Source organism: Nicotiana tomentosiformis, chromosome 2 (assembly GCF_000390325.3).
Source record: "Nicotiana tomentosiformis chromosome 2, ASM39032v3, whole genome shotgun sequence".
Classification (NCBI taxonomy): domain Eukaryota; kingdom Viridiplantae; phylum Streptophyta; class Magnoliopsida; order Solanales; family Solanaceae; genus Nicotiana; species Nicotiana tomentosiformis.
The window spans coordinates 110,157,682-110,181,568 of NC_090813.1; the positions used below are offsets into that span (position 1 = coordinate 110,157,682).

The 23,887-nt window shown below is 35.2% G+C and overlaps 3 protein-coding genes across 5 annotated transcripts; 1 reads left to right on the forward strand and 2 right to left on the reverse strand.

Moving 5' to 3' along the window:
- Positions 1–2,807: 2,807 nt before the first annotated feature.
- On the forward strand, positions 2,808–5,378 carry LOC104118528 (uncharacterized). Of its 3 annotated transcripts, XM_009629791.4 has the most exons (4): positions 2,808–3,437; positions 3,866–3,976; positions 4,296–4,509; positions 4,719–5,378. In XM_009629791.4, exons 3-4 carry the CDS (start codon positions 4,429–4,431, stop codon positions 5,247–5,249), a joined length of 612 nt encoding a protein of 203 aa, XP_009628086.1. In that variant the 5' UTR covers positions 2,808–3,437; positions 3,866–3,976; positions 4,296–4,428; the 3' UTR covers positions 5,250–5,378. The 3 variants fall into 3 exon arrangements, with proteins under 3 accessions (XP_009628086.1, XP_070052061.1, XP_009628087.1); XM_070195960.1 differs by having other exon boundaries at positions 2,808–3,976; XM_009629792.4 differs by lacking the exon at positions 3,866–3,976.
- A 3,463-nt stretch (positions 5,379–8,841) lies between these two features.
- On the reverse strand, positions 8,842–10,600 carry LOC138905387 (uncharacterized mitochondrial protein AtMg00810-like). Its single transcript, XM_070193908.1, has 3 exons — positions 10,314–10,600; positions 10,059–10,164; positions 8,842–9,015 (listed from the first exon to the last, which is right to left on the reverse strand). The coding sequence occupies exons 1-3, from the start codon at positions 10,598–10,600 to the stop codon at positions 8,842–8,844; spliced, it is 567 nt and encodes a 188-aa protein (XP_070050009.1).
- A 5,625-nt stretch (positions 10,601–16,225) lies between these two features.
- On the reverse strand, positions 16,226–20,020 carry LOC104118530 (BTB/POZ domain-containing protein SR1IP1). The gene is made up of 5 exons (XM_009629793.4): positions 19,778–20,020; positions 19,554–19,623; positions 18,731–19,345; positions 18,114–18,644; positions 16,226–16,987 (listed from the first exon to the last, which is right to left on the reverse strand). The coding sequence occupies exons 1-5, from the start codon at positions 19,882–19,884 to the stop codon at positions 16,448–16,450; spliced, it is 1,863 nt and encodes a 620-aa protein (XP_009628088.1). The 5' UTR covers positions 19,885–20,020; the 3' UTR covers positions 16,226–16,447.
- Between the last annotated feature and the right edge of the window lie 3,867 nt (positions 20,021–23,887).

Sequence of the window (23,887 nt, forward strand, 5' to 3'; positions counted from 1 at the left end):
TGGGAGAAGGGGAAGGGCGTAGCCAACCTGGAAGGGGTATGCATAGAACGTGCAATACCCGGGGCGGTGGATTTGTACCACATACCGCCCTGCATGGACCAAATCGATGCCATCAGGAATGTTGAATTTATCCCTGAGCTCTACTAGATCGGCCTCTTTCATCGCCGACTCAGAGGTCTCGGGCCCGTCTTCAGGCACCTTTGAGAAGGCAGACCTAACTTTATCACCACGAGGAATTATTTCTTCCACCGTGGTAAGTTCTCGTCTTCAATGGCAACAGAGACGCCATCAGCATGAGGAGGCATAATCACCGCCAAGGGGACAAGGTTATTTCCCTCACCGGAACCAGAGGACACATAAGCCATAGTTCAGACAAAAGAAAGGATATCCAAGTAAATAAGGGTTATACGCAACATGAGTCACTGAAACCACGAAAGAAGACACACAACAATGGAGTAAGGAGAAGGAGGCACAAGGATTCAATGTGAAAAATACGTAAAGAATGAATGAACGCCCTCACATCTCTATTTATAAGAATTTGGGCATCAAAAGCAAGAAATTATGCCATAATTACTCAGCACTAGAACGTAAACGGCAATCTCAATAGACAGATGCACGGGAAACGACGCAAAACATCGAAAAAATATGTCATGATGACGCATGATGTCATGACGTCACTCTGGTGTATAAACAATGTAACCCTAAAAGTTACGGCTCACGAAAGGCCACGTCATCAGCTCGTCTAAAACATCGCTACCCGACCCACTCGTCCAATTTTCTCGACCACAGCAAACGAAATCCGCTCATCAAGGTTGTGTGAGGCCGACCTCAATAAGCGGAGGGACTAATTGTATAGGTCGAAATTTCCCCCAGAATATTTAGGGCAAGGTAATATTGAGAAAAAGAGTCAGTCGAGGTCGACCAGGAAACATCGAAACTTGTGGTCGAGGAATCAGCAATGGTCGAAGTCGAGCATCACAGAAAGAGCTGTAACGATTAGTTTTTATAATAGAATACCAAAGAGAATATTCTAGCGGATATTCTCTACACTTGTACTATTAGGGTTTGTTAGGGATACGTCTCATATAAATAGGAAAAAAGATAATGAATGAGGGCATGTGACATTCATTTCTTATAAGAGCAAACTTTTAATAAAAGATTCTCTTTCTCTTGTAAGGATATGAACATCACCTTTTTATCAAGATTTTTGTTCATATTATTCCATACTTTTTTAATCAGATACGAGAATAATTCGAACATTATAGGATTTGTCTGTCACTCATCATTGTCAAGAGGGACAATCATCTAGTTCATCCTTTATTGGGTGAATCACTTCTACTATTTACTTAAGTGTCATTTATTGTTATTTATTGCTAGTTATTTCTCCATTATTGCTCATGCTTTTCGGAATATTAAATGCATGTTATCCATCCACCACCAGCTCTATATAACATTAGTCATATTTTCAAAACTCGCATTTAGAAATATTATTATTAGTTAAGTTTAACCCATCAATATCTAAATACAACTGATTTAGTCGAAAATTACTTTTTCGGTCAAACAGGAATATCTCTATCTTCTAATCCATCTGTACCAATTAGAACAGCTCAAAACACAACAATGACAAACCCAGCTCTATTATTCTCTTCCCCTAAATAATTTAATTGAAGTCTATCCATCCAACCAAGTTTGTCTTATAAATGTGCACATGCTCTTATATGTTCGAGGCCGTAGACCTACGTGACTTTTAACTCAGTCTAACATAAACAATCTAATTGAACAATCAATGAATCTAAGCCATGGTTTCCATCACATAGTTATTTAGTTAAGAAGCTCATCACATGGTCGCATTCAATGTCCATGACATTATGTAATTGAGGTTTAGATGGTTGATGCGTTGGCCACCGTGGGGAGCTAAGGACAAGATCCAGTTAATCAGAATCGATGGACAATATATTATATTAGTAATATTAATCATAGAGTTTTAGTTCTATACATTTCAGGGGTATAAAATTTTTACCATTAAATTAAGTTGATTTTCAATAAGTAACTTCACAATAAGACTAATATGATAACTTGGAAACTGAAATAATGACCTGGTATGAAAGACTGAATTATACTGATAGTGGAAAATTGTTTTTAAAGAAAAATGACACTGTATAACCACTGTAAAAAAATATATAAAATTTGTATGTATGTATATATATATATATATATATATATATATATATATATATATATATATTGTATGTTATATATAAAAATTATTCAAATTTTATATACTTTTTTGGCTACCAAACGTAAATAGTTTCTAGCGCGAGCTAAAAGTGATAATACCCCAAATTTTAATCATGAGCAAAAAAAACATAATTGTGTACATCAATAAGTAGCAAGCCCAATACTGTAACCAGCGATTAATAGCATAATAACTATTGCGATGATGGATAAAAATGTATTAATAGTAAAAAAATCTTTTATATTAGTGTATATAAGTTAAATATGTAATCATAAGCTAAGAACACATAATTGTTTTACAAAAAAATATATATATCTTGTGTGTACAATAATTGAGGCGTAGCATGATGTGGGTAAATATTCAAGATAAGTTGATCAACTTTTGGATCATACGAAAGGGTACCCACAAAAGGTACGGCCAGGATCAGATCTATTGTCGGCGGGCCAGGTGATGCCACCTTTCTTTTCTCTCTACCCTTCTAAGGCCACAAGAATGGAATGGGGATTGGGGACAATATCAGATACGACTCTATTACAAGTATATAAGGTAAAGGTTGCGACAACTGTGTACAGAATTAAGGTTATATTGTATTCTTGTATTGCATGTGATTCCTAAGCTGTTATTTTGATGATTGCCTTAAACTCCCCCTTTGTGGTGTGATCCACATATATATACAACTATATATTATTCTTTCCCCTGCATTATATGACAGTACAACTATATATGTATTAATAATGTTGTTATCGTGATTAGAAAATGTTTAAATATTATGTGCAGTGCTGGACTTGTCTGGGGCATCTCTTTCACAAAACTCAACCCACATTGGTTGAGGCCACTGGATTTGTTTGGCATGCTTCCTCCCTACTTCCCTAACTAGCTAGTCTCTATCTTTTTTCCTCAAACTCCAAAAATGCAACAACATTTGTTTTGATTTCTGTGTGTATGTAAAAAGAGAATCTTAAATTCTTCCTCAGCAGTCCTAATAATGCTATTTAATTCTATTCTTCTTTTAATTATTTTCTTTTATTTCTATCTTCGGGTCAGTATATACTGTGGAATGTGAAGGCAAAGGTGGGTTGTTAGCTCTTCTTTCAAAAGAAAGAAAGCCTGGGTTTCAAGTTTTTTCAAGCTCCTCAAAATTCTCCTCCTCCTCCTCTTTTGCCTTCTGTTCTCTTTTCTTCATAAAAGTACTACGTTACAGGTAATTAAAGAAGCTCAATTCAGTCGTCTCTACTTGCTATCTTACTTATGTTGGTGCCTTAACCAGTTATAGATTTAGTCGACATCATATTTTCTTGTTCTTTCTTTCTTGATAATCTAAGTTTCTTGATATGAGATATATTAACTTAATATACATGAAAGGGTTGCATGTGTTAGTCTGGGGTACGATCAACTTCTTTTAGTCATTTTGGTGATGATACATTTAATTCTTGTAACGATCTATCTGATTATGCACTTTGTTTTAGACTCAAAAATATTTTATCTAATGACTAGCAAACCTCTTCCTTAATTTCTTTCATACACTAAAGGGAATTAAATAGTACAACTCAACATGTAAGTTGCTCGCTTCTGCAACAGTTATCTTGATATGCTTCTTCCTTATAACCCAACAATTGAAGAAACTTGCAGAAACTTCGAAGGAAAAAAAAAAGTAGTAGCAGTCGAGGATAAGCACTGGCTTTAATTGGCGGAGATGCATGTGCATATTGTTTTGGCGAAAAATATCTTGTATTTTTCTTGGTATGCACTTGATTTTACACGATAACTACTGTTCATATGATAGTGATATTAAGACATGCTCTATAGGAATTGTAATATTATTAATTATTGCCGTGGCCCAAACTGACAGTAATTATGTAAGGATTACAAACAAAATCATACATGCCATAAAAGGGGTGCGTTAATTTCCTTCAGTCATCAAAAACATTTGTGCGACAACTTCGGAAGCCTGATAGCAGCCTTTGACATCTATCAACTTACTTTATACTACAAATAAATGACTACTATTTCTTTATTCACTTTCAAGAAACTTACCCAGATTTCTGTTTCTTTTATGTAGAGATTTAAAAGCGGGGATATACATTAACTCAAAATTCCGTTCGATATTGAGTGGAATTAAAGAAACGTCCCTTCTTCTTCTTCTTAGAATTTCTTCAGTTTCAAGCAATCTAAAATCCGAGGCAGCTTTGAAAATGGAGAAGCTTCTCAATCCCTACGATAAGGAATACATGAAGATGGCCATGTTAAAACACGAGGAAATCTTCAGAGAGCAGGTAATCTAAATAGTACTCAGTACTTCTCCCATCCCCATATATATTCTTCTAAACTATTTCACTTTTACTCGAGCTATATGTATACACATGTGAAAAGACATTTAAATTTTATAATTATAATAAGATCACACTCTGATTCATTATATATTTGTCTTTGGTTGCACACTTGTATGCACGAATGTTAATTTCATGTTCTCTCCGAATCACAGGTGTACGAACTTCATCGTCTATATCAAACCCAGAAATTACTGATGAAAAACATGTCAAGTAGCCGGCAACAAGTGAAAGATCAAGTGGTCAACCATCATAATATTCTTGATTCAAACAAGAAGACCCGTCAATGTTTTGACTTGGAAATAAGGCCAAATGATCAAGAGCATATTGCAGAATCAGTTGGTCAAGATAATAATATTGAAGATGAGACTGAACTCGAGTTAACTTTAGGCCTGTCAAGTTACAACCGCAGGAGAAAAACAGCTAATTCTGATTCTGCACCAAGTTTTTCTTCTTCTAATTCCACGGGCTCTTCTAGCCAAATTATAAAGCCTTCAACTTCAGCAAGAAATCCAAGAAATGATCTAAATGGCCATAAATGGGGACTTGAGAATTTTCCCGTCTCGAATCCGAGTTTTCAGCTTGGTGCAAGACAAAGTAATCCGAATGTTGAAGAGCAATTTAGACAAGATTCATTGAATAATCCTCCTTGGCTTTTTCAGGTTTTGAGTTTGAATATGACTTGAGAAAACAAATACAAAAAAGTACATTTGATCTATGAGCTGATGATCAGTTGGTGTGATAAGATTTTAGACTTCATCAGACCGACTACTTCTGTGATTTAATTTGTGTGAATCTTAGTATATTTTATTTCACCTGCAGGATCAAATTTATGTTATGATTGGTCCTATTTGCTTCACTAACGGTATTTTTTGGGATTTGAGAGCCACCCAAAGTAGCTTAGATTTGAGTTCATGGATATATAATTGACTAGTCGTCTGTACTTAACTCACAAAATATCTATATGGGAATCTTATGTGATTGCCCTACGCCGCGAGAATTGAGTCTGTAATATCACATCAATTCCCTGAAGCTTTCTTTGTTAGATTAAACTTGAGGATGGTTCATTCCCTTTATTTCATTCAATATCTTTCCATTTTCTGAAATCATCTCTAACTTGCTCCTGCAGATTAATGCTAGTCAAGCCAGAGATTTTTTTTTTCCTTCTTTTCTTAGTAATTTATTTCATCATATCATGTCCTGAAATTTCAACTTTGTCCTTGTGTTTTTAAGCCAGTAGAGTTACGCCTTTGGTAAATATCATAAATGCTTACTATAAGATAAAATTAGTCAAACATCATAAGTTTGTCATCTTAACTTATAGCTTTTTAATTTATAAGTATTTTTGGTTTGACTTAAACTTTTATTACCCCGTTTGAATTTACATGATATAGTTTGACTGGATACGAAGTTTAAGAAAGAAAAAAAGGCTTTTAGAATTTGCGATCATAATGTATTCCATGAGATTGTTGTAGCTATGAAAACTAGGGGTGAGCATAGTTTGGGCAAACCCGAAATCCGAATTTTTTGGATTTTTGGTTTGGATTTTCGGATTACGGATTGGATTTTGGATTTAATTTTTAAAAATTTTGGATTTCGGATTGGATATTAGATTTGTTACTTCGAATTTTTGGATATTCGAAAATTCGAAATTCTTAAACTTTATATTTAGTTCATTATATGTCAATAGTAATAAGTTCAATACCCTCGGGCAATTTATTATGAGTACTTAATTTGAATATTCATTTTTTGTAAAAAGAAGAAACATCTCTAACTTATAAGCTCAAAACCGTAAATCCAAAATATCCAAGTCGATTAATCTGAACCGAACTTAAAAAATCCGATTCAATCCGAACTTAGTTGGATTGGATTTGAATTGTCATTTCTTTAATATCCGAAAAACCGAAAATCCAAATCAAAATTTTCACATGCAATCCGAACTTTATAATGAAAACATGTTATTAAGGTTTAAATAAAAAAAATTAAAATTAAATTATTTCTAAATATAAAAATTATTAAATGAATAAATAAGGAAATAGCGGAATATCAAATGAAATTGAACAAGTATTTTATTCCTAATAATTTTGTAATCCTCAAACCACCTTTCCGAAACAAAACCTCTAAATCTCTCTTAATTCCAATTCTTTTCCATCCAATGATAATTTTAGGTTAATATTTTCTAGAACAACTTTAAATAAGGTGATTTTGAAACATTTTAAAGCGACAATGTTGGCACACCACCAATATAGTACTTATTATCGGTTCCAACATTTTTATTCAAACACAAATTAATTACTTATTTATAAACTCAAATTTAATAATTAAAGGTATTTTTGTCAGCTGTGTCAATCAACTAAGTCAAATTGGCTCTATATCGAAGAGAACCACATCAAAAAGGAATCTCAAAGTGCTTCAAGAAATAAATATATAGAACACGGGAAACACTCATCATCAATTATTTAGGTTCATTGTAATAATAGAGATTCTTCACTTTTATGGCATAATCTCCAACTTGGATGCCATTTAACAAACATAAAAAAGGGTTAGATAGAGCTAGATTTGTGATAATATATTTAAAGAAGCTGATAGGAATCTGATCTAAACAGACTTTGTTAATTTCCACTTCAATGGGAGGGAAAAAAAGAATTGAAGAAAAGCGAATAAGATGATTCTTAAAATTCTCTAATTTACTGTTAGTCGTTTTCCACCAACCACATGGAAACTACTCCTACCAACAGTTGAGTAGGAATTGCTATAGTTTTGTCTGCCACCAAATGAACATGAGATTGTCAATCCAAATAAATAAGGCTTCTCTCTGCAATAATATATTGGGTTGAGTTATCTTTTTCTTGAATATTTTCTGATCTCAAAAGTTGACGAAGCATCAGTTATTTGAAAGCATACACTTTTCATTGTACTACTATGTTCTATGATATGATGATAATTTGCCTCAGGTCTAGAATTAGAACAATGCTTTCCCCTGCCTGATCATGATGATAATTTACTATGTTCTCTACTCCGCCATTCATTTTTCAGTCTCCAAATGCAGAGGCGAGGCGGATTTAGGACGAGTTTTGCCTTTGTTTATCTATTTCAGGCTCGAATTATGTGTATATAAGGGTGATAATTTGAACTCAAATCCATTTGACCCGCCCAATCTGACCAAGGTTGGGCCGATCATTGCCCCGCTCATTTATTGAACTTAGTCTATTTTGATCTAACCCATCTCAGTTCATCTAAAGTTGGCATGCTTTTTAGCCCAAATTGATCTATGAGTAACTTTGCTAAAATATCTTTAAAATAATTTTTTTTTGTTTGATATGTTATATCCAGACCCCACTCGTGAGATTTCACCTGGCTTGTTGTTGTTTGATATGTTATATATGACCATAACAAAAGAAAAAAAAAGTTTTATTTGATAATTAAACAATTCATAAGAAAACAATAAGAGTTGAGTAGGTTGGGCTCTCACCCAAATTTTAGTTCATTTTGACTCAGCTCATTTCACCTCAAGTAACTTTTGAACGGGTACCCGCTTATTTATTAACTCAACCCATTTTTACACGTTCAAAATTAGTCAAATCCGCCCATTTGATACCCCTATATGTATACATATAAATTTAAGATGTGTACATATGGTAAGAACATACTTATTGTGAACCTACTAACTTTAGATCTTGAATTCATTTTTGTTCCAAAGCTTTATCTTAATTTGAGGAACTACTGAAACACATGTTAGTATTCTTTATTCGAAAATATATTCAAAAAATAGAAACAATGCAAAACCAGAAATGTAGAAGAACATAATTAATTTGAGCCCACTAAATTCACAATGTTTTCTTAAGGAATTTAATCCCCTCCTAGTACCCGAGGTTTAAGATTATTTTCTCCCAGGATAGAATGGATAACCTCACTGATGTAGCGGTACTTCAAACCCCAGTGACCAACGAACTCAAAGAACAATAGTAAATCACACTTACTGCTTTCTTTTCTGTTAAAACAATGCAGAAGGAAGAAGGAGAAATCAGAATTTTTGCAAGAAAAATCTGAGGGAGAGTTCATGTATTTATAGCCAAAACGTTGGGTAATACTGAAGAGTTGCAACTCTTCATGTATGGCTGTTTTATAAAATGGCCATTTACGCAAACTGCCAAACCCAAATTAAAATGGGAAAAACAAAACGGAGGAAAAAATTAAATTACTGTTACAGAAACAGAATAATTTGGATTAAATAATAGTGTGTTAATATTAACAAATAAATTCGGTCCAAAAAATTAATCAATCAATCAGATCATTTGACTGAAGCAAAAGCCGAAGCCGAAGCCGAGCCATGCGACGACGACGACGGCGCGAGGCTTGCCTTCTTCTCAACTCTTTAAGAGCTAGAAGAAGTGCAATTATATATTTATACCCATCAGAACTCTTTTCCTTCTCCAATATGGGACAATGTCCCTTTGTCAAAGAGGGAATTCAAAAAAAAATTATTTTCCATTCACTCTATTTTAAGCTCTAAGAAGCTTAAACCAACAATCCCCCACAAGAATGAGAATGGCTATATCACAGAAATATGCATGAAAAAACTGTGTGATTTACAAGCAAGGATTAATTGCATCTGGATAAGTAGGTTTCCCTTTGAACTTTTCATAGTGAACTTATGTCGGATATACTCGATCAATCGGTAGATTTGATATCTTTGAACCATCGAACTTTGGTGTATACCTAGACAACCATAAATCATACAATCAACCCTTAACCGTCTTTGGTTCTCATTGTTATATTCGTTTCAGCCATGAACACTGCATGGTTTCATAAGTGCGTAGAGAACTGGCCTTGCAAAATTCTCCTTGAAACGGCTAACACTTCACACTTACATAGGTGAATCCTAAACGTGTCATCCCGTAGATACACTATTTGATATACCTCGTATCAAATTTAGAAACCATTAAAAAGTCTTAATGTTTTATCCTTGGTACTGAACATTGTCCCATCACGAGAATGGACCAAAATTTTAGTTGACAATATTGAACCATCATTAATGACTTTGATTGATCTCCTTGAACCTAGATCTTGGGATCTCCAGTCTTCTAGGTAGAGTTACCGCCACAATGACTTGTCCTCGGCCATAGTCCCATTCCCCTCGATGATCTTTCAACTACCTCTCTAGTTAGGCCTTTTGTAAGCAGATCCGACACATTATCTCTTGACTTTACGTAATTAATTATGATGATCCCCGTAGAGAGTAGCTGCCTAACAGTTTTATGTCTTCGTCGTATATGACGACATTTACCGTTATACATAACCCTCCCAGCCCTTCCAATTGCCGCTTGACTATCGCAATGTATGCATATTGGAGCCAACGGTTTGGGCCAAAATGAAATATCTTTCAAGAAATTCTGTAGCCATTCAAGTTCTTCACCGGCTTTATCTAAGTCTATAAACTCAACCTCCATTGTAGAACGGGCAATACAATTTTGTTTGGACGACTTTCAAGATACCGCTCCTCCACCAATAGTGAATACATATCCACTTGTGGATTTAGAATCAGCTGAACCAGTGATCCAATTTGCATCGCAGTATCCCTCAATCACCGCAAGATAATTACTGTAGTACAAAGCAAAGTCTTGGGTATGTTTTAAATATCCCAAACTCGTTTCATCCCCATCCAATGAGATTGACCTGGATTACTCGTGTATCGACTCAATTTACTTATAGCACAAGCTATATCTGGTCAAGTACAATTCATGATATACATTAAACATCCCAACACATGAGCATAATCTATTTTTGATATGCTTTGGCCTTTGTTCTTGGCAAGTGCAAGATTCACGTTAATTGGAGTCTTTGCAACTTTAAAATCTAAGAACTTGAATTTTTCAAGTATTGTTTTAATGTAATGAGATTGAGACAATCTCAGACCTTGAGGAGTCTTATGGATCTTAATACCCAGAATTAAATCGGCAACTCCCAAATCTTTCATATCAAACTTGCTAGTTAGCATACGCTTAGTCACATTTATGTTGGCGATGTCATTACTCATTATCAGCATATTATCCACATATAAAAAAACAATGACTATGTGATTTGCAACATTTTTAATGTACACACATTTATCACATTCATTTATCTTAAAACTATTTGACAACATTGTTTGGTCAAATTTCGCATGTCATTGTTTGGGTGCTTGTTTTAGTACGTAAAGCGACTTAACAAGTCTACATATCTTTTTTTCTTTACCTGGAACTACAAACCCTTCAGGTTGTTCCATATAAATTTCTTCCTCCAAATATCCATTTAAGAAAGCCGTTTTAACGTTCATTTGATGAATTTCAAGACTATATACCGCAGCTAATGCTACTAACGTTCGTATGGACGTAATTCTTATAATTGAAGAGTATGTATCAAAATAGTCAATACCTTCTCGTTATCTATACCCTTTGACCCCAAGTCTTGCCTTATATTTGTCAATAGTACCATCATCTTTCCTTTTCCTCTTAAAAATTCAATTGGAACCCAATGGTTTATTGCCTGGAGGAAGATCAACCAATTCTCGTGTATGGTTGTTCAGTATGGATTCTATTTCACTATTGATTGTCTCTTTCTAAAATAATGATTTGGAAGAAGACATAACTTATTCAAATGTTCGAGGCTCATTTTCTAATAAGAAAGTCACAAAATCTGGTCCAAATAAAGTAGACGTTCTTTGACGTTTACTACATCTTGCATCCTCCTGATTATACGTACTTTCTTTAGTTTCTACCCGAGGTCGTTTAGATCCTTCACTAATCGACTCACATTCCTTTTTATACGGATATATATTTTCAAATAATTCAGCATTATCTGATTCTATAATCGTATTATTATGAATGTCGGGGTTTTCTGATTTGTGAACCAGAAATCGATATGCTTTACTATTTGTTGCATATCCTATGAAAACACAATCAACGGTCTTCGGTCCTATCTTTACCCTTTTGGGTTTTGGAACTTGCACTTTTGCCAAACACCCCCACACTTTAAAATAATTTAAGTTGGGCTTCCTTCCTTTCCATTTTTCATATGGAATGGATTGCGTTTTGCTATGGGGTACTCGGTTTAATATCCGGTTAGCCATAAGAATGGCTTTCCCCCACAAGTTATATGGCAAACCAACACTTATCAACAAAGTGTTCATCATTTCCTTTATTAATCGATTCTTTCTTTCCGCAATCCAAGTGGATTGGGGCGTGTAAGGGGCCTTTGCTTGATGAATAATTTCATATTCTAAACATATCTATTCAAAAGGAGATTCGTATTCACTACCTCTATCACTTCTTATCATTTTGATTTTCTTGTTAAGTTGCGTTTCAACTTCATGTTTGTATTTCTTGAATGCATCTATTGCTTCATCTTTACTATTAAGTAAGTAAACATAGCAATATCGAGTATTGTCATCAATAAAAGTTATGAAATATTTCTTTCCACCGAGAGATGGTATTGACTTCATGTCACAAATATCTGTATGAATTAAGTCTAAAGGATTTGAATTCCTTTCAACTGACTTATAAGGATGTTTAACATACTTAGATTCCACACATATTTGACATTTTGATTTGTCACATTCAAACTTAGGCAATACTTCCAAATTAATTATTTTTCGCAAGGTTTTATAATTGACATGTCCCAAACGTATATGCCATAAGTTATTTGATTCAAGTAAGTAAGAAGAAGCTGAAATTTTATTATTATCAACAACCATTACATTATCTTGAAAAGGCCCTCAGTAAGGTAACCTTTTCCTAAGTACATCTCATTCTTATTTATTACAACTTTGTCTGAAACAAAAATACACTTAAACCCGTTCTTGACGAAAAGTGAAATAGTAACTAAGTTCTTCCGTATTTCAGGAACATGACAACGTTGTTCAGAGTCACCACCTTGCCAGAGGTCATCTTCAGGAATAACTTTCCATAACCTTCAATTTTGGCAGTTGCAGAATTTTCCATAAAAATGATCGCGTCGGGTCTAACGGGAGCATATGAAGCAAATGCTTCTCTAACAGCACAAATGATAGTATCCTAGGAAGCTCAACTATATTCAAGGACAAGAATGAAGCTTTGGAATCTCAAAGAGGGCCTTTAACAAGATGTCAAGCTAAAGAGTTACAAAATAAGGTCATTATACTTCAAGTGCAAATAAAGAAGTTGTTAATTGGGAGGAAGAGCTCAAGGATAAAGGATGTGAATTGTCTAGGTATTACAATTATTTTATGGCCCAAATTTATGTCCAAGAAGAGGAGTATTGGATCCCAAGAGATATCCTTTGAAGAAGGTCCTAATCAGTCCACGTTTGGACCATTCTGGCACCTAAAATGTGTCCAAACTTGCAGCCCAATAAGTCCTACATGAAGTCACTTTTTTATATAAAAAGAACTTACTTGATGTCAAAGAAGGGTACAATAGTCGTACTAGAATTTGAATGCAAGTTGGTGCCAAGTTGCTTGCAAATATCCTTCAAGATTTTTCAAGATTTCCAAGATTCTATCCAAGATTGGTTTTGGACTTTCAAGATCATATCCTAAGGTAGTTGGACTTTTAGTCCAAAGTAGTTAGGACTTTCTTTCTTTTTCAAGATTTCAAAAATTTCCAAGATTGGTTTTGGACTTTCAAGATCCTATCCTAAGGTAGTTGGACTTTTTTGTCCAAAGAAGTTAGCACTTTCTTTCTTTGTTTTTTTGGTAGAATTTTGTGGCTCCCTCTCTATATAAAGGGTGTCTTCTTTGTGTTTAGGGGAGATTATTATGATAGACAATATCAACAAAAATTGTGAGATTTTTCTTGCACTCTTGTGTGTGGCTACTCTTGGATTTATTCTTTAACCTTTAAGAATCAGCTTAAGGTGGTAAGATTAAACCCTTTTCAAAATCTTAGATCACTTCTAGATATTCAAGAACAGTGATAAGTTTAGGCTTATTGTTGTTCTTGTTATTCTAAAGGGTCGGGTTTCACAATCTATCTCTTATTTTTAATTCTCTACCAAAGGTGATTAGTTCTTCGTTAGCTAATTATTGTTGTTAGGATTCAACTTCTTGAATTCAAGAAACTCTTTCTTGAATTCAATCTATCTTTAATTTATGTCTTCTTTTTCGTTTCCCTATTTTTCTTTAGCTTCCACACGTTTCTTGATTTTCTTATTTTTTTAGTAAATTCTTGAATCTCCTATCGTGTTGTTATCAACAAACATGGCGGGTGGTACCAGAATCAATCCACCACTCCTTAGGATTTTCCACTAAGTTGCATTAAGACAACATAGCACGCGAGTCATCAATATCATTATTTGTTTTAACCATATTTGCTTGACCCACTTTCTTCTCTTTCTTTGGAGCATGACATTCTGTAGCTTTGTGTCTAACATTTCCACAGTTGTGGCAGTTTCCCTTGAATTTCGTCTTGCTGGGATAGTTGTTTGGTCCAGAAGACTTCTTCCGCTTCTTCGAATTAGTTGGAGCTGTTTCAACAATATTTGCTCCCATAATTGTTGAGTTCCCACGTGTCTTCTTTTCAGCACCTTTATTGTCCTCTTCGATCCAATCGAACGATGAGATCTTCGAGTTTCATATCCTTGCGCTTGTGTTTCAAGTAGTTCTTAAAGTCCCTCCATAAATGACGCAACTTCTCAATCATTGCTGCAACTTGAAATGCCTCATTGATGACCAAACCTTAAATGAAAAATTCGTAATTAATAACAAAATTAATACTTTCAACAAAAGCATTAATTCAGATTATACCTTCAGCAAGGAGATCATGAATTATAATTTGCAGCACTTGAACTTGGGTAATGACAGGCTTGTTGTATACCATCTTATAGTCCAAAAATTTGGCTGCAACAAACTTCTTCAAACCGGCATCCTCGATTTTATACTTCTTTTCTAACGCATCCCATAGTTCTTTCAAAGTTTTCGCATTACTATAGACGTTGTAAAGATCATCCTCTAGTCCGCTAAGAATATAATTCTTGCACAAGAAATCTGAGTGCTTCTAAGTCTCAGTCACAATAAAACGTACATTATCAGAAGTTGATTCCGGCAGAATCGGAACGTCCTCCTTGATGAACTTCTGTAGACTCAAAGTAGTCAAATAGAAGAACATCTTTTGTTGCCAACGTTTGAAATCAATCCCGAAAAAATTTTCGAGTTTTTTCGCCAGAGCCGGTGGTGGCATAGAACGACAGGAAGTAGCAACATTGCTCGTAGATCCAACCACGAGGGTTCTTGTTTCTGTCATTTCTATTAATCACAAAACAAAAATAAAATTAATTAACGGTGAAGTATTTAAAATCTTCAAACTGAATAGCTTTAACAGAAACAGATCAAAAACCACGGTGAAGATTTTATTTCTTCAAACCGAATATAGAACAAGTAGAAAATCACAAAGATTTTAATCTCGTAATGTCAACCAAGGAGTAGAAAATTCGAAGATTTTAGTCTCCAAACTGAGAGTAGAAATCACTAGGATTTAGTCTCCCACAAACAGAATATAAGATGAATACAGAAAAATAAAATTAAGTTTCTTAAGCTTGTTAGTATTCTGTATTCGAAAATATATTCAAAAAATATAAACAATGTAAAACCAGAAATATAGAACAACAGAATTAATCCGAGCCTACTAAATTCACAGTGTTTCCTTGAGGAACTTAATCCCCTCCTAGTACCCGAGGTTTAGGATTATTTTCTACAAACGAACTCAAAGAACAGTAGTAAATCACACTTACTGCTTTCTTTTCTGTTAAAACAATACAGAAGGAAGAAGGAGAAATCAGAATTTTCGTAAGGAAAATCTGAGGGAGAGTTCATGTATTTATAGCCAAAACGTTGGGTAATACTGAAGAGGGTAATAAAGAGTTTGTAACTCTTCAGGTATGGTTGTTTTATAAAACAGCCATTTACGCAAACTGCCAAATCCAAATTAAAACGAAAAAAACAAAACGGAGGAGAAAATTAAATTACCATTACAGAAACAGTCTAATTTGGATTAAATAATATTGCGTTAATTTTAAAAATTAAATTTGGTCCAAAAAGTCAATCAATCAATGAATCCTTGATCCAAATCCAAAGCCAAGCGACGACAACGATGCAAGCCTTCTTCTTTAAGAGCTAGAAGAAGTGCAATTGTATATATGCTCATCAAAACTCTTTTTTTCCTCCAATATGGGACAATGTCCTTTGTCAAAGAGGAAAATTAAAAAAAAAAAAAAATTTCCCTCCATTTCCCATTCACTCTATTTTAAGCTCTAAAAAGCTTAAATCCAAAAACACAAAAATAGTACTGGTACTAATTAATACTAGTATTTTCAGCAGAAAATATTCAGAATTGTTAATCGATAATCCATACCAATGTTGGATGCTGAAAGCCTTACAGAGGGAGCGTATCAAAATCTACCAAAATCTTCAGTATAATCAAAATATTCTATTGCTGTTTGTCAGTCATTAGTAAAGTCATTTTGTCCCATTTCCCACACCAATGGAGACCAAATCCAACCTGATTTGATCACGTCCACGTTTCTTGCCCCCCGAAAATGGCAGAAGCTAAAGAACCTAATAGCTATAGATGAGAACTACTTTTTCCAGTGAGACTAGTATTTTATTGCTTGTACATCTCAAGATTGCAAATCTTTCTTCAAGATATACATATAAGAGAAACCAAGATTACAAATCTTTCATAGATAATGTACAGGAAGTCGTCCACGTCCATCTAAATACAATTTTTGGATTAAAGCATGACCAAATTTATACTTTACCATAAAACTCGCACGACTAAAATAAAAGCTAAAATTTGAATCCAGTATCATATATGTTCAGACAATATAATGCAGTAAAATTCTTCAACCCAACGACAAATATAGCTAGCTCAAATCAGGATATAGAATGACGCCTATCTTTACTTGGTTTATTTCGGCCTTTGTTGGCTGTGAGTCCATCTGCTCGAATAAATTTTCCAAGCTTTTTGGATACTGAGCTAATGAAATTAGATGGTTTTCTTGGCAAAGGAGGTTTATCAGCAGATGGATGAGTGATGACCAAAGGGCTGCTAGCAGCTGATTTGTTTGAAGGTTTTTCAATTTCTTTCAACCTCATTTTCATCTTTAGCAACTCAAATTTCAGCTCCTGATTTTCTCGTTTTAGACTAGAGACCTCATCTGAAACAGGAGGGATATCAATGGAGAAGTGATTCGTTTTAGAAGGAATTAGAGTTGGAGGTTCAGTTGCTACAAGTTGGCTCCCGTCCATGACCTCACGAAGGCGTTGCTGCTCGTAGTAAAGTACTTGCACAACTGTCTGAACAGGGAGCCTATCATTTTGAGCAGCATGAGCACAAGCCTCTCTAGATAGCTTTTGACAGTCCATAACACCGCAAACTTTTTTTCTTTCCATGTCACTTAGAGCTGGATGTGCCTTCAAATTATGCAACACCAAAAACATTACACAAGATTTTAATTGATGATACCAATATCATGTTAGCTTGGTTCCACACTTTTATTCTGCATTTTAACGACCTGAAACTTTGTTCAAGAATATATTTGATGTACTGACCAAACATGTGAACATCATCAACTGGGATTTCACAATAAGATCTTGTTATTACGTGACCGGGCAGCAATAAGATTCAGAGCTTCTGTAGCGAGAACCTATTGAGTCCATCATTATCTCTTTTTTTAAATTAGAGAGAGTAACAGGGGAGTGCAGTTTACATATCTATGAGCTTATATATACAGCTTCTTCTTTAGGATAAGATACCATATATGAACTATGTATTGGCATGCCAAATTTTTTAGGATGTTATTACTAGTTTGACCTAAAACTGAAAGGAGAAAAGTCCACGTCAACAAGCAAACTCAAGATCCTTATTAAGGTTTCAAATGATAGAAAAGACCTCAAGTATGAATACCTATAAACAGCAAGGCCTGCACATAGACAAGAGAAAACAAAGCCACCACACTGTAGTGATGAACCTCTACCAAGTTTCTTAGTTTTTTGAAATTATGGGTTCAAACCTTAAAATTTATAATTTTTTTTAAAAAAAAAAATTGTGAGTTCAATTGATCCCATGTTCAAAACTATAGGTCTGCCCTGGTACAGAATAGATGCACCATGAGATAGATGTTTGGGAAAGGGGAAAATATGAGATTTGAAACTCCGGACAACATCAGCCTCATAAAATGGTTGTAGGGTAAAGGAGTATAAGACATGGGATTGGGTCAAAATCACAAGGCTGGCCGAGCAATGCCTGCAAGGCAAGGATTCTGTGACGACGAATGGTTCTTCATTGGTGACATATTTTCTGATTTTGCTTATTCCCAAAATCATCTCTCGGACTGAATTGTGTTAGCACCAAGAACAACATTTCTATAGAAGGTATCCCAACCAAGATCATTAAGTTTAGCATGCCAATTACCATGTAGCAATCAGGACCAAAAGGTTTTCTCCTTTTCTAAACATGATCTAAATCTATGAAAATGCTCCTGTATGTGTAAATATGCATAGAAAAATTATAATTAATAAGGTGTTTCATCGCGCATACCTTCAAATAAATATCAATAGCCCTGTACATCCCATCTTCAGTGATCTTTGCTTGCTCTGGGATGACTTCAGCAAGACTAATGAATTTTGAAACGGATAGATTACGGTCTGAGGCTATTTCAGCAAGGTAATTTTCCATAAGTTTCCCAACCCGCTCCATGTCACTTAATGAAGGAGACACATACTCCTCATCTCCCAATCGACTTCCATCCATTTCATTGTCAAGGAAATTCATGATGATACGCTGCACGGTTTCAACATCAAACAATGTATCCCCTGTGAAGGAATATGAAGGAATTAACAGATCATCTAATACAGCCTGACCAAGCTGCAATGACATTCTCTTCTCCAAGTCAAGTCTGCAAGCAACCGTGGTTTCTAGATATATTGCAGCTCGGAGCAGCATTGACAGAAAGCTAACTGACAATGCATTTTTCTCCCTTGGCAGAAAACTAACAATTGTTTCTAAAACAACCCTCTTTTCATGTTCTTGTTTTGGCTCAATTTTTTTCCTTCCCTTTCCAAATATTTCCTGTGATAAACAAAAAAGTTTACTATTTGCATAAATATTTCATTTTAACCAAATAATCCAGAGTATATTATAGGACAAGGCCTCACCAAACCTCGAAGAGACTTCTGTGCATAGAGCATTAATATTGGTCCAAGTGCATACTGCTTGAATCCTCTTCCCATCATTGCAATTAGAACCCTTTGGAAAAAATCAATTCTAAGGACAGTTAAATCCTCAGCCCACCAATCAACCATAGGCTTCGGGTTTGAAAACGTGGACGAATTCAATCCGTTAGTACCAGGCTCTGCTCGACCTGATGTGCAGAATTGGTTATCCTTGCATGCAATATATGCAATTGTGTCGATGCATCGACTAACTAGTTTTACTTTCTCTGCAATGGGAAGAAGGCTTTCGGAAGAATGCAAAATTGAAACTGCGCCAGCTAGGCTTTTAAGAGCAACTTCATTTAAGTAGGCCTCAGTTCTTCCAACCAAATTCCCAACTGCATAGTCTTCTGTCATCTCAAGATATTCCGCTGTGCATCTCAGCAAGGCAATGTTTTCTGTGCTTATCTCAAAATTTATTCCATAACAAAATTTTGCGGCAAGTTCAAATGCGTCTGATCCACCGGGTATATCAGGGATTTCGACTGTAGAAACATCAGCATCGTTGGATTCTGAGATAATCTTCCTTATGTATCCACTCTTTGAGACTAAAGGGAACTGCATGGAACACAATAAATCATTATTGAACCTTGTGATTCAATCGTCAGAAAAGAGAAAAAATCACCAAATTCAGATGCTCATTGAGGTGTGATCAGGGCTGATAACTCAATCCAAATAGGAACTTAACTAAAACCAACAACAATTTTGATTGAACCCGGAGTTTAGTTGTAACTTAATTATGACAAAAGCAGAGAGCGCAACGCACCTTGTGCAGTGAAAAGGCGGATCCGCCTGCATTTACAGTTACATCACTTGGGATCTCCTGGGAGAAAATCCTGTCAAGATTATACAGGTAACTCATTTATCAATACCTACAATTACCTTTCCAGTGAGTATCTTGAGAAACAGATTAATAATAATTCAATAATAGTACATAAAAGGGGCTACTATTAGAAAGCACAATAAGAAGTCAAGATATATAGAGCATACCAATCAGAGGTCCTCTTCATAGCAGTGGAAAGAAGCTCCTTCTTTGTAGTGGACATATTGTTAACACCAGAGGGTTGTTCAATCCCATCTGAATCAAGATCCGCCATGATTGAAACTTTAAAGGGTCTTAACCATCTCCATCACATTTGGTCTATGGTAGAGGATTCTCTTAAGCTGTTTCCTTATGGAGCAAAAAACAGAAAGATATGTTCTTTTCCTTTGCTTCTGTTAGTTCAATGTCTGAGCATTTAATCAACAGTATCTGGCCCCTAATAATTGCATTATTGTTATCATCTTTCACTATCAATCATGGCATTGGTACAATTCCCATTATAGGCCTTAATGTTAGCAGGAGAAAGATCATATGTGAGGAGCCCCTACATGGTATTAAAGGTATTATGTGAATGATTGGGGTTAAATAGAGTGGAAAAGGATTTAGTTCAGTGTGTGGACGTAGGCACAGAGAGTTTTAAAGAAAAGATGAGATAATGGCGCCAAAAGAAATAGTAGCAATTGTTCAATGCGGGTGGGGACTATTCTCATCCACAGACCCCGAGTTGGCAATACCTGATTTTTTCTTTTTTCATCAATTTTCTTATTGCTTTTAAAAGGTAAATTGTTTACATTTAAGAGATGTATGACTCTGCATGTGAGTTATCGGGGCATTCACCAATTTGTCCAGAGTCAGATTTGGCCTTCCACGTCTGCACAAAACCATCCAATATAGGATTCAAAACCCATCTTAAAATACGTACTGACAATTTAGTGTCTGCAGTCAATTAATTAGAGGACAATATTACTGTCCACCACAAACCACCTTTCACCCAGCCAAACCCCAAACTTTGTGCTCAGGGCATAGAACGCTGGAGAAAGAATTTAATCATTGAACTCAACAATAGGTTTTAATTTGCTAAATTACATATTTATGTTTTCGGAACATCACATGTAGAGGTTTATGGGGAAAATCACTCTACGTGAGATCTATAATATGAGGTCAAGTGGTGGTGAACAACTCAGGTCGAAAATGCTGAAAATAGTCTATGTCGGGTTTTGGACCCTTGAGTAAGTTATCATACCTGCCAAGTTTCAAAACTCAAAGCCCTTAAAGGAATGTGAAGTGAACGTCTTCCACTAGCCAACTCCAGACCCCGATGGTTAGAAATAGAAAGAGTAAATATGATTTTTAATACTTTGCTTATGTATAACTGCAAAGTATGGCTCCAGTATTTAGAATTAGTGAGTTTTGATTGGATACAGTTTCTTATACAAATACATTCAAAACATATATGTGGTCCAAGTAGGTGCGATCACACCTTCTTCTGATAACATAAATCCAGCATGGTCAAAGTAAGTGTGTCGGTATTGCAACCTGAACAGGATGCAGTAGTAAGCTAGCTACAAGGATTAATTGGACCCGATATCCGAGCAGGAGAATAGGCCCTAGCTTTGTATAATTGGAACAGCATACCGACTGGACTTTGTCTGTGAATGATTGCTGTGGCATTTATCGATAATAAAATAGCTGGTGTAGGACTTCAATGGGCTCCTCCAGGTACGTTATTTCACATCATGCAGTTAAAAGTTTTCGTACGTAATTAAGTTATGCTGACTGATATATCTATATCCTAGAAAAGATTTGGTTGGTATTAGAAAACCTATCACAGGATTCACATGCAAGCGAGAGAGAGAGAGAGTGTATTGGATCATCTTATTCAAAGACCAGAGTAAGCGGCCATTAGGAGGCCACCCTATTTCTCCTGCATCAACTCTGGCAGCTCGTATTATCTTCTTCAGTCTTCTATGAGTAAAAGCAACATTAGAAACCTACACCAAAATAATTGATGGCATAAAGAAAATGAAGAAGTAAATTTTCTGCAGAAGACAGATTTAGATGTTTGGAAAAAAGTTTGTCCTACAGATATAGATATTACAATTCTACAAGATCATTATTTCAACATCAGACCCCTAAACTCCACCCAAACCTGACAGCAATAAATACAAAGTAACATGAGATATCAATGTTTGCTGTTTTTTAATTTATTAAAAAAATAAAATTAAATAAAAAAGCAGCTACAATGCTGTCAACCTTGTTAATCTTCAAGGGCTGCGAGGAACTTCATACTTGGGGATTTGGAAAGAAAAGTTTAAGTGCAATATCAGGATGTTTTATGCATGATTTGATGCATTTACGAAGCAGTTTCAGAAATATACGGCATCCAATAATACCTTTCTTCAGTTATTAAGCAGTATACACATAGAATCAGAGTAATAGCCTGCAGATGAGATAAAAAACCTTTCACTTCATGGCATTTAATTTAAATTGTCAAAAGAGATGGTTTAGTCTTCTGAATGAATGAGAAAATACAAAATTTATGCCATATCTTATCTTCTTTATGGTTTTCTTTTAAACAAAACTTAACCCATCTTAGTTTATGTTATAGGATTACAAAGTGTTTAAGCAAATGTAATCTTAGCAACATTTTGCCTTTTTGCGTTGAGTATTAGAAACAAGGTTTCTTGTAACTAAGCTTCAATAGGCAGCACCCATCTCATCTGGTGACGGAGACAAAGAAGGGTGAACTAGGCCCACTACTGCACCAATAATTTTTAGAATGGTCCGGTCTAGATTCTTGATGAGTTGGAATCCATATAAGATAAAAATCCAGCACAAAGATTTTCAACACTTACTTGAGACACCTTTAGACAAGAGATGCACAATAATATACAGGCTGACTGTCATCTATACATTCACAAGTCCTGACTCACTTAAGCTCCAGCAATAAAGATAGTAGATTTGCATTGTGGGCCTCCTTTAAGCTAAACTAAGGGTGTCTTACTCTTCGGTATGGAGGAAAATATTTTCATGGAAACCACATTTTCCATGAAAAAATAAGTTATTTTCTCACATATTTTCTGTTTTTTGTGGATGAGTATAAAAATATTTTCCAATAGTGAAATTTCTGGGGAAAAAAGAACACCACATACAGTCTCAGCCTCACAGGCTCACAGCTGAAGCAAAGAAAACAGTCTCTTGAGAAAAGCAGAAGATGGCCATGTCAATACATATCATAAATGGTCACAGCTACATAGAAAGAAAGATGATTAAAGAACACATTAGCACGGGACTTTGGCGCCTCATATTAGCCCAGCAATGTGCATCAGGAAAATGACTTAGGCATGCCAGGGAAGTTATTTTCCAACTTTTCAGGAAAATGTTACCATATAGAAAAATATTTTGGCCAACCAAACATTTTCCTCCATACCAAGCAAACCCTAGATGTAGCTTTCCGTTGTCCAAACATGTAAAAGAGCTGCCTAAGTTATCCATACAATCATTGAAAAACAATATAGATTGCAGGACTTATCTAAGGACAGAGTCTCCATTCTCTCCAGAAATATATGCATCACAAAATGTAATCCTTCCCTACACGGACTGAAAATTGTAAATTATGACCTTCTAAGTGCAAAATCATGACTTTGCACATGGAACCCAAGAAAAATAACTAACAATCCTGCCAAGCTGCATCGGATCTGCCCTACCCCTCTTTCACTACTTCAACCCCCGGTTAGCTCCTATTCTCTTCCAGCCTTCCAACTAAAGCAAAGATCAATGACCAGGATACTCCAGAGTGTTCTCCCATGATAGAAGTAGAAGAAAACAAAACAGGAACATCAAGATCTAACACAAGGCAACAAACCAACAAATAAGTACAAAATATTTACCTAACTGAAGTATGAGAATGTCGTAGGTTCAGTAAAGAGCTGCTCCTATGGAGTGTCAACATGTGATTCCTCAGAAAAAAGGGCTAAGCATTCAACTGTTTTCCAGAAACCAAAAACTAAAAAACCACACGAAAGGAAATCCATGAAATAAGAGGACGAACGTGAAAATAAAACCAAGGGGATGACAGAGTGGTTAAGGTAGGAGCAATAACCTGAAGATCTCAAATTTGAGTTTAGTTACAAAACTCAATGAGCATCTATCAATTCTAACCTTGTCGATAGATTTTCTGGCAACCGTGCTTTTTGGATGAAGCAAGCGGCCCAGGGTATTAATTGATGTACACACAGGTTGGTCTGGATGCCACTGTCATCCAACCAAAAATAGAT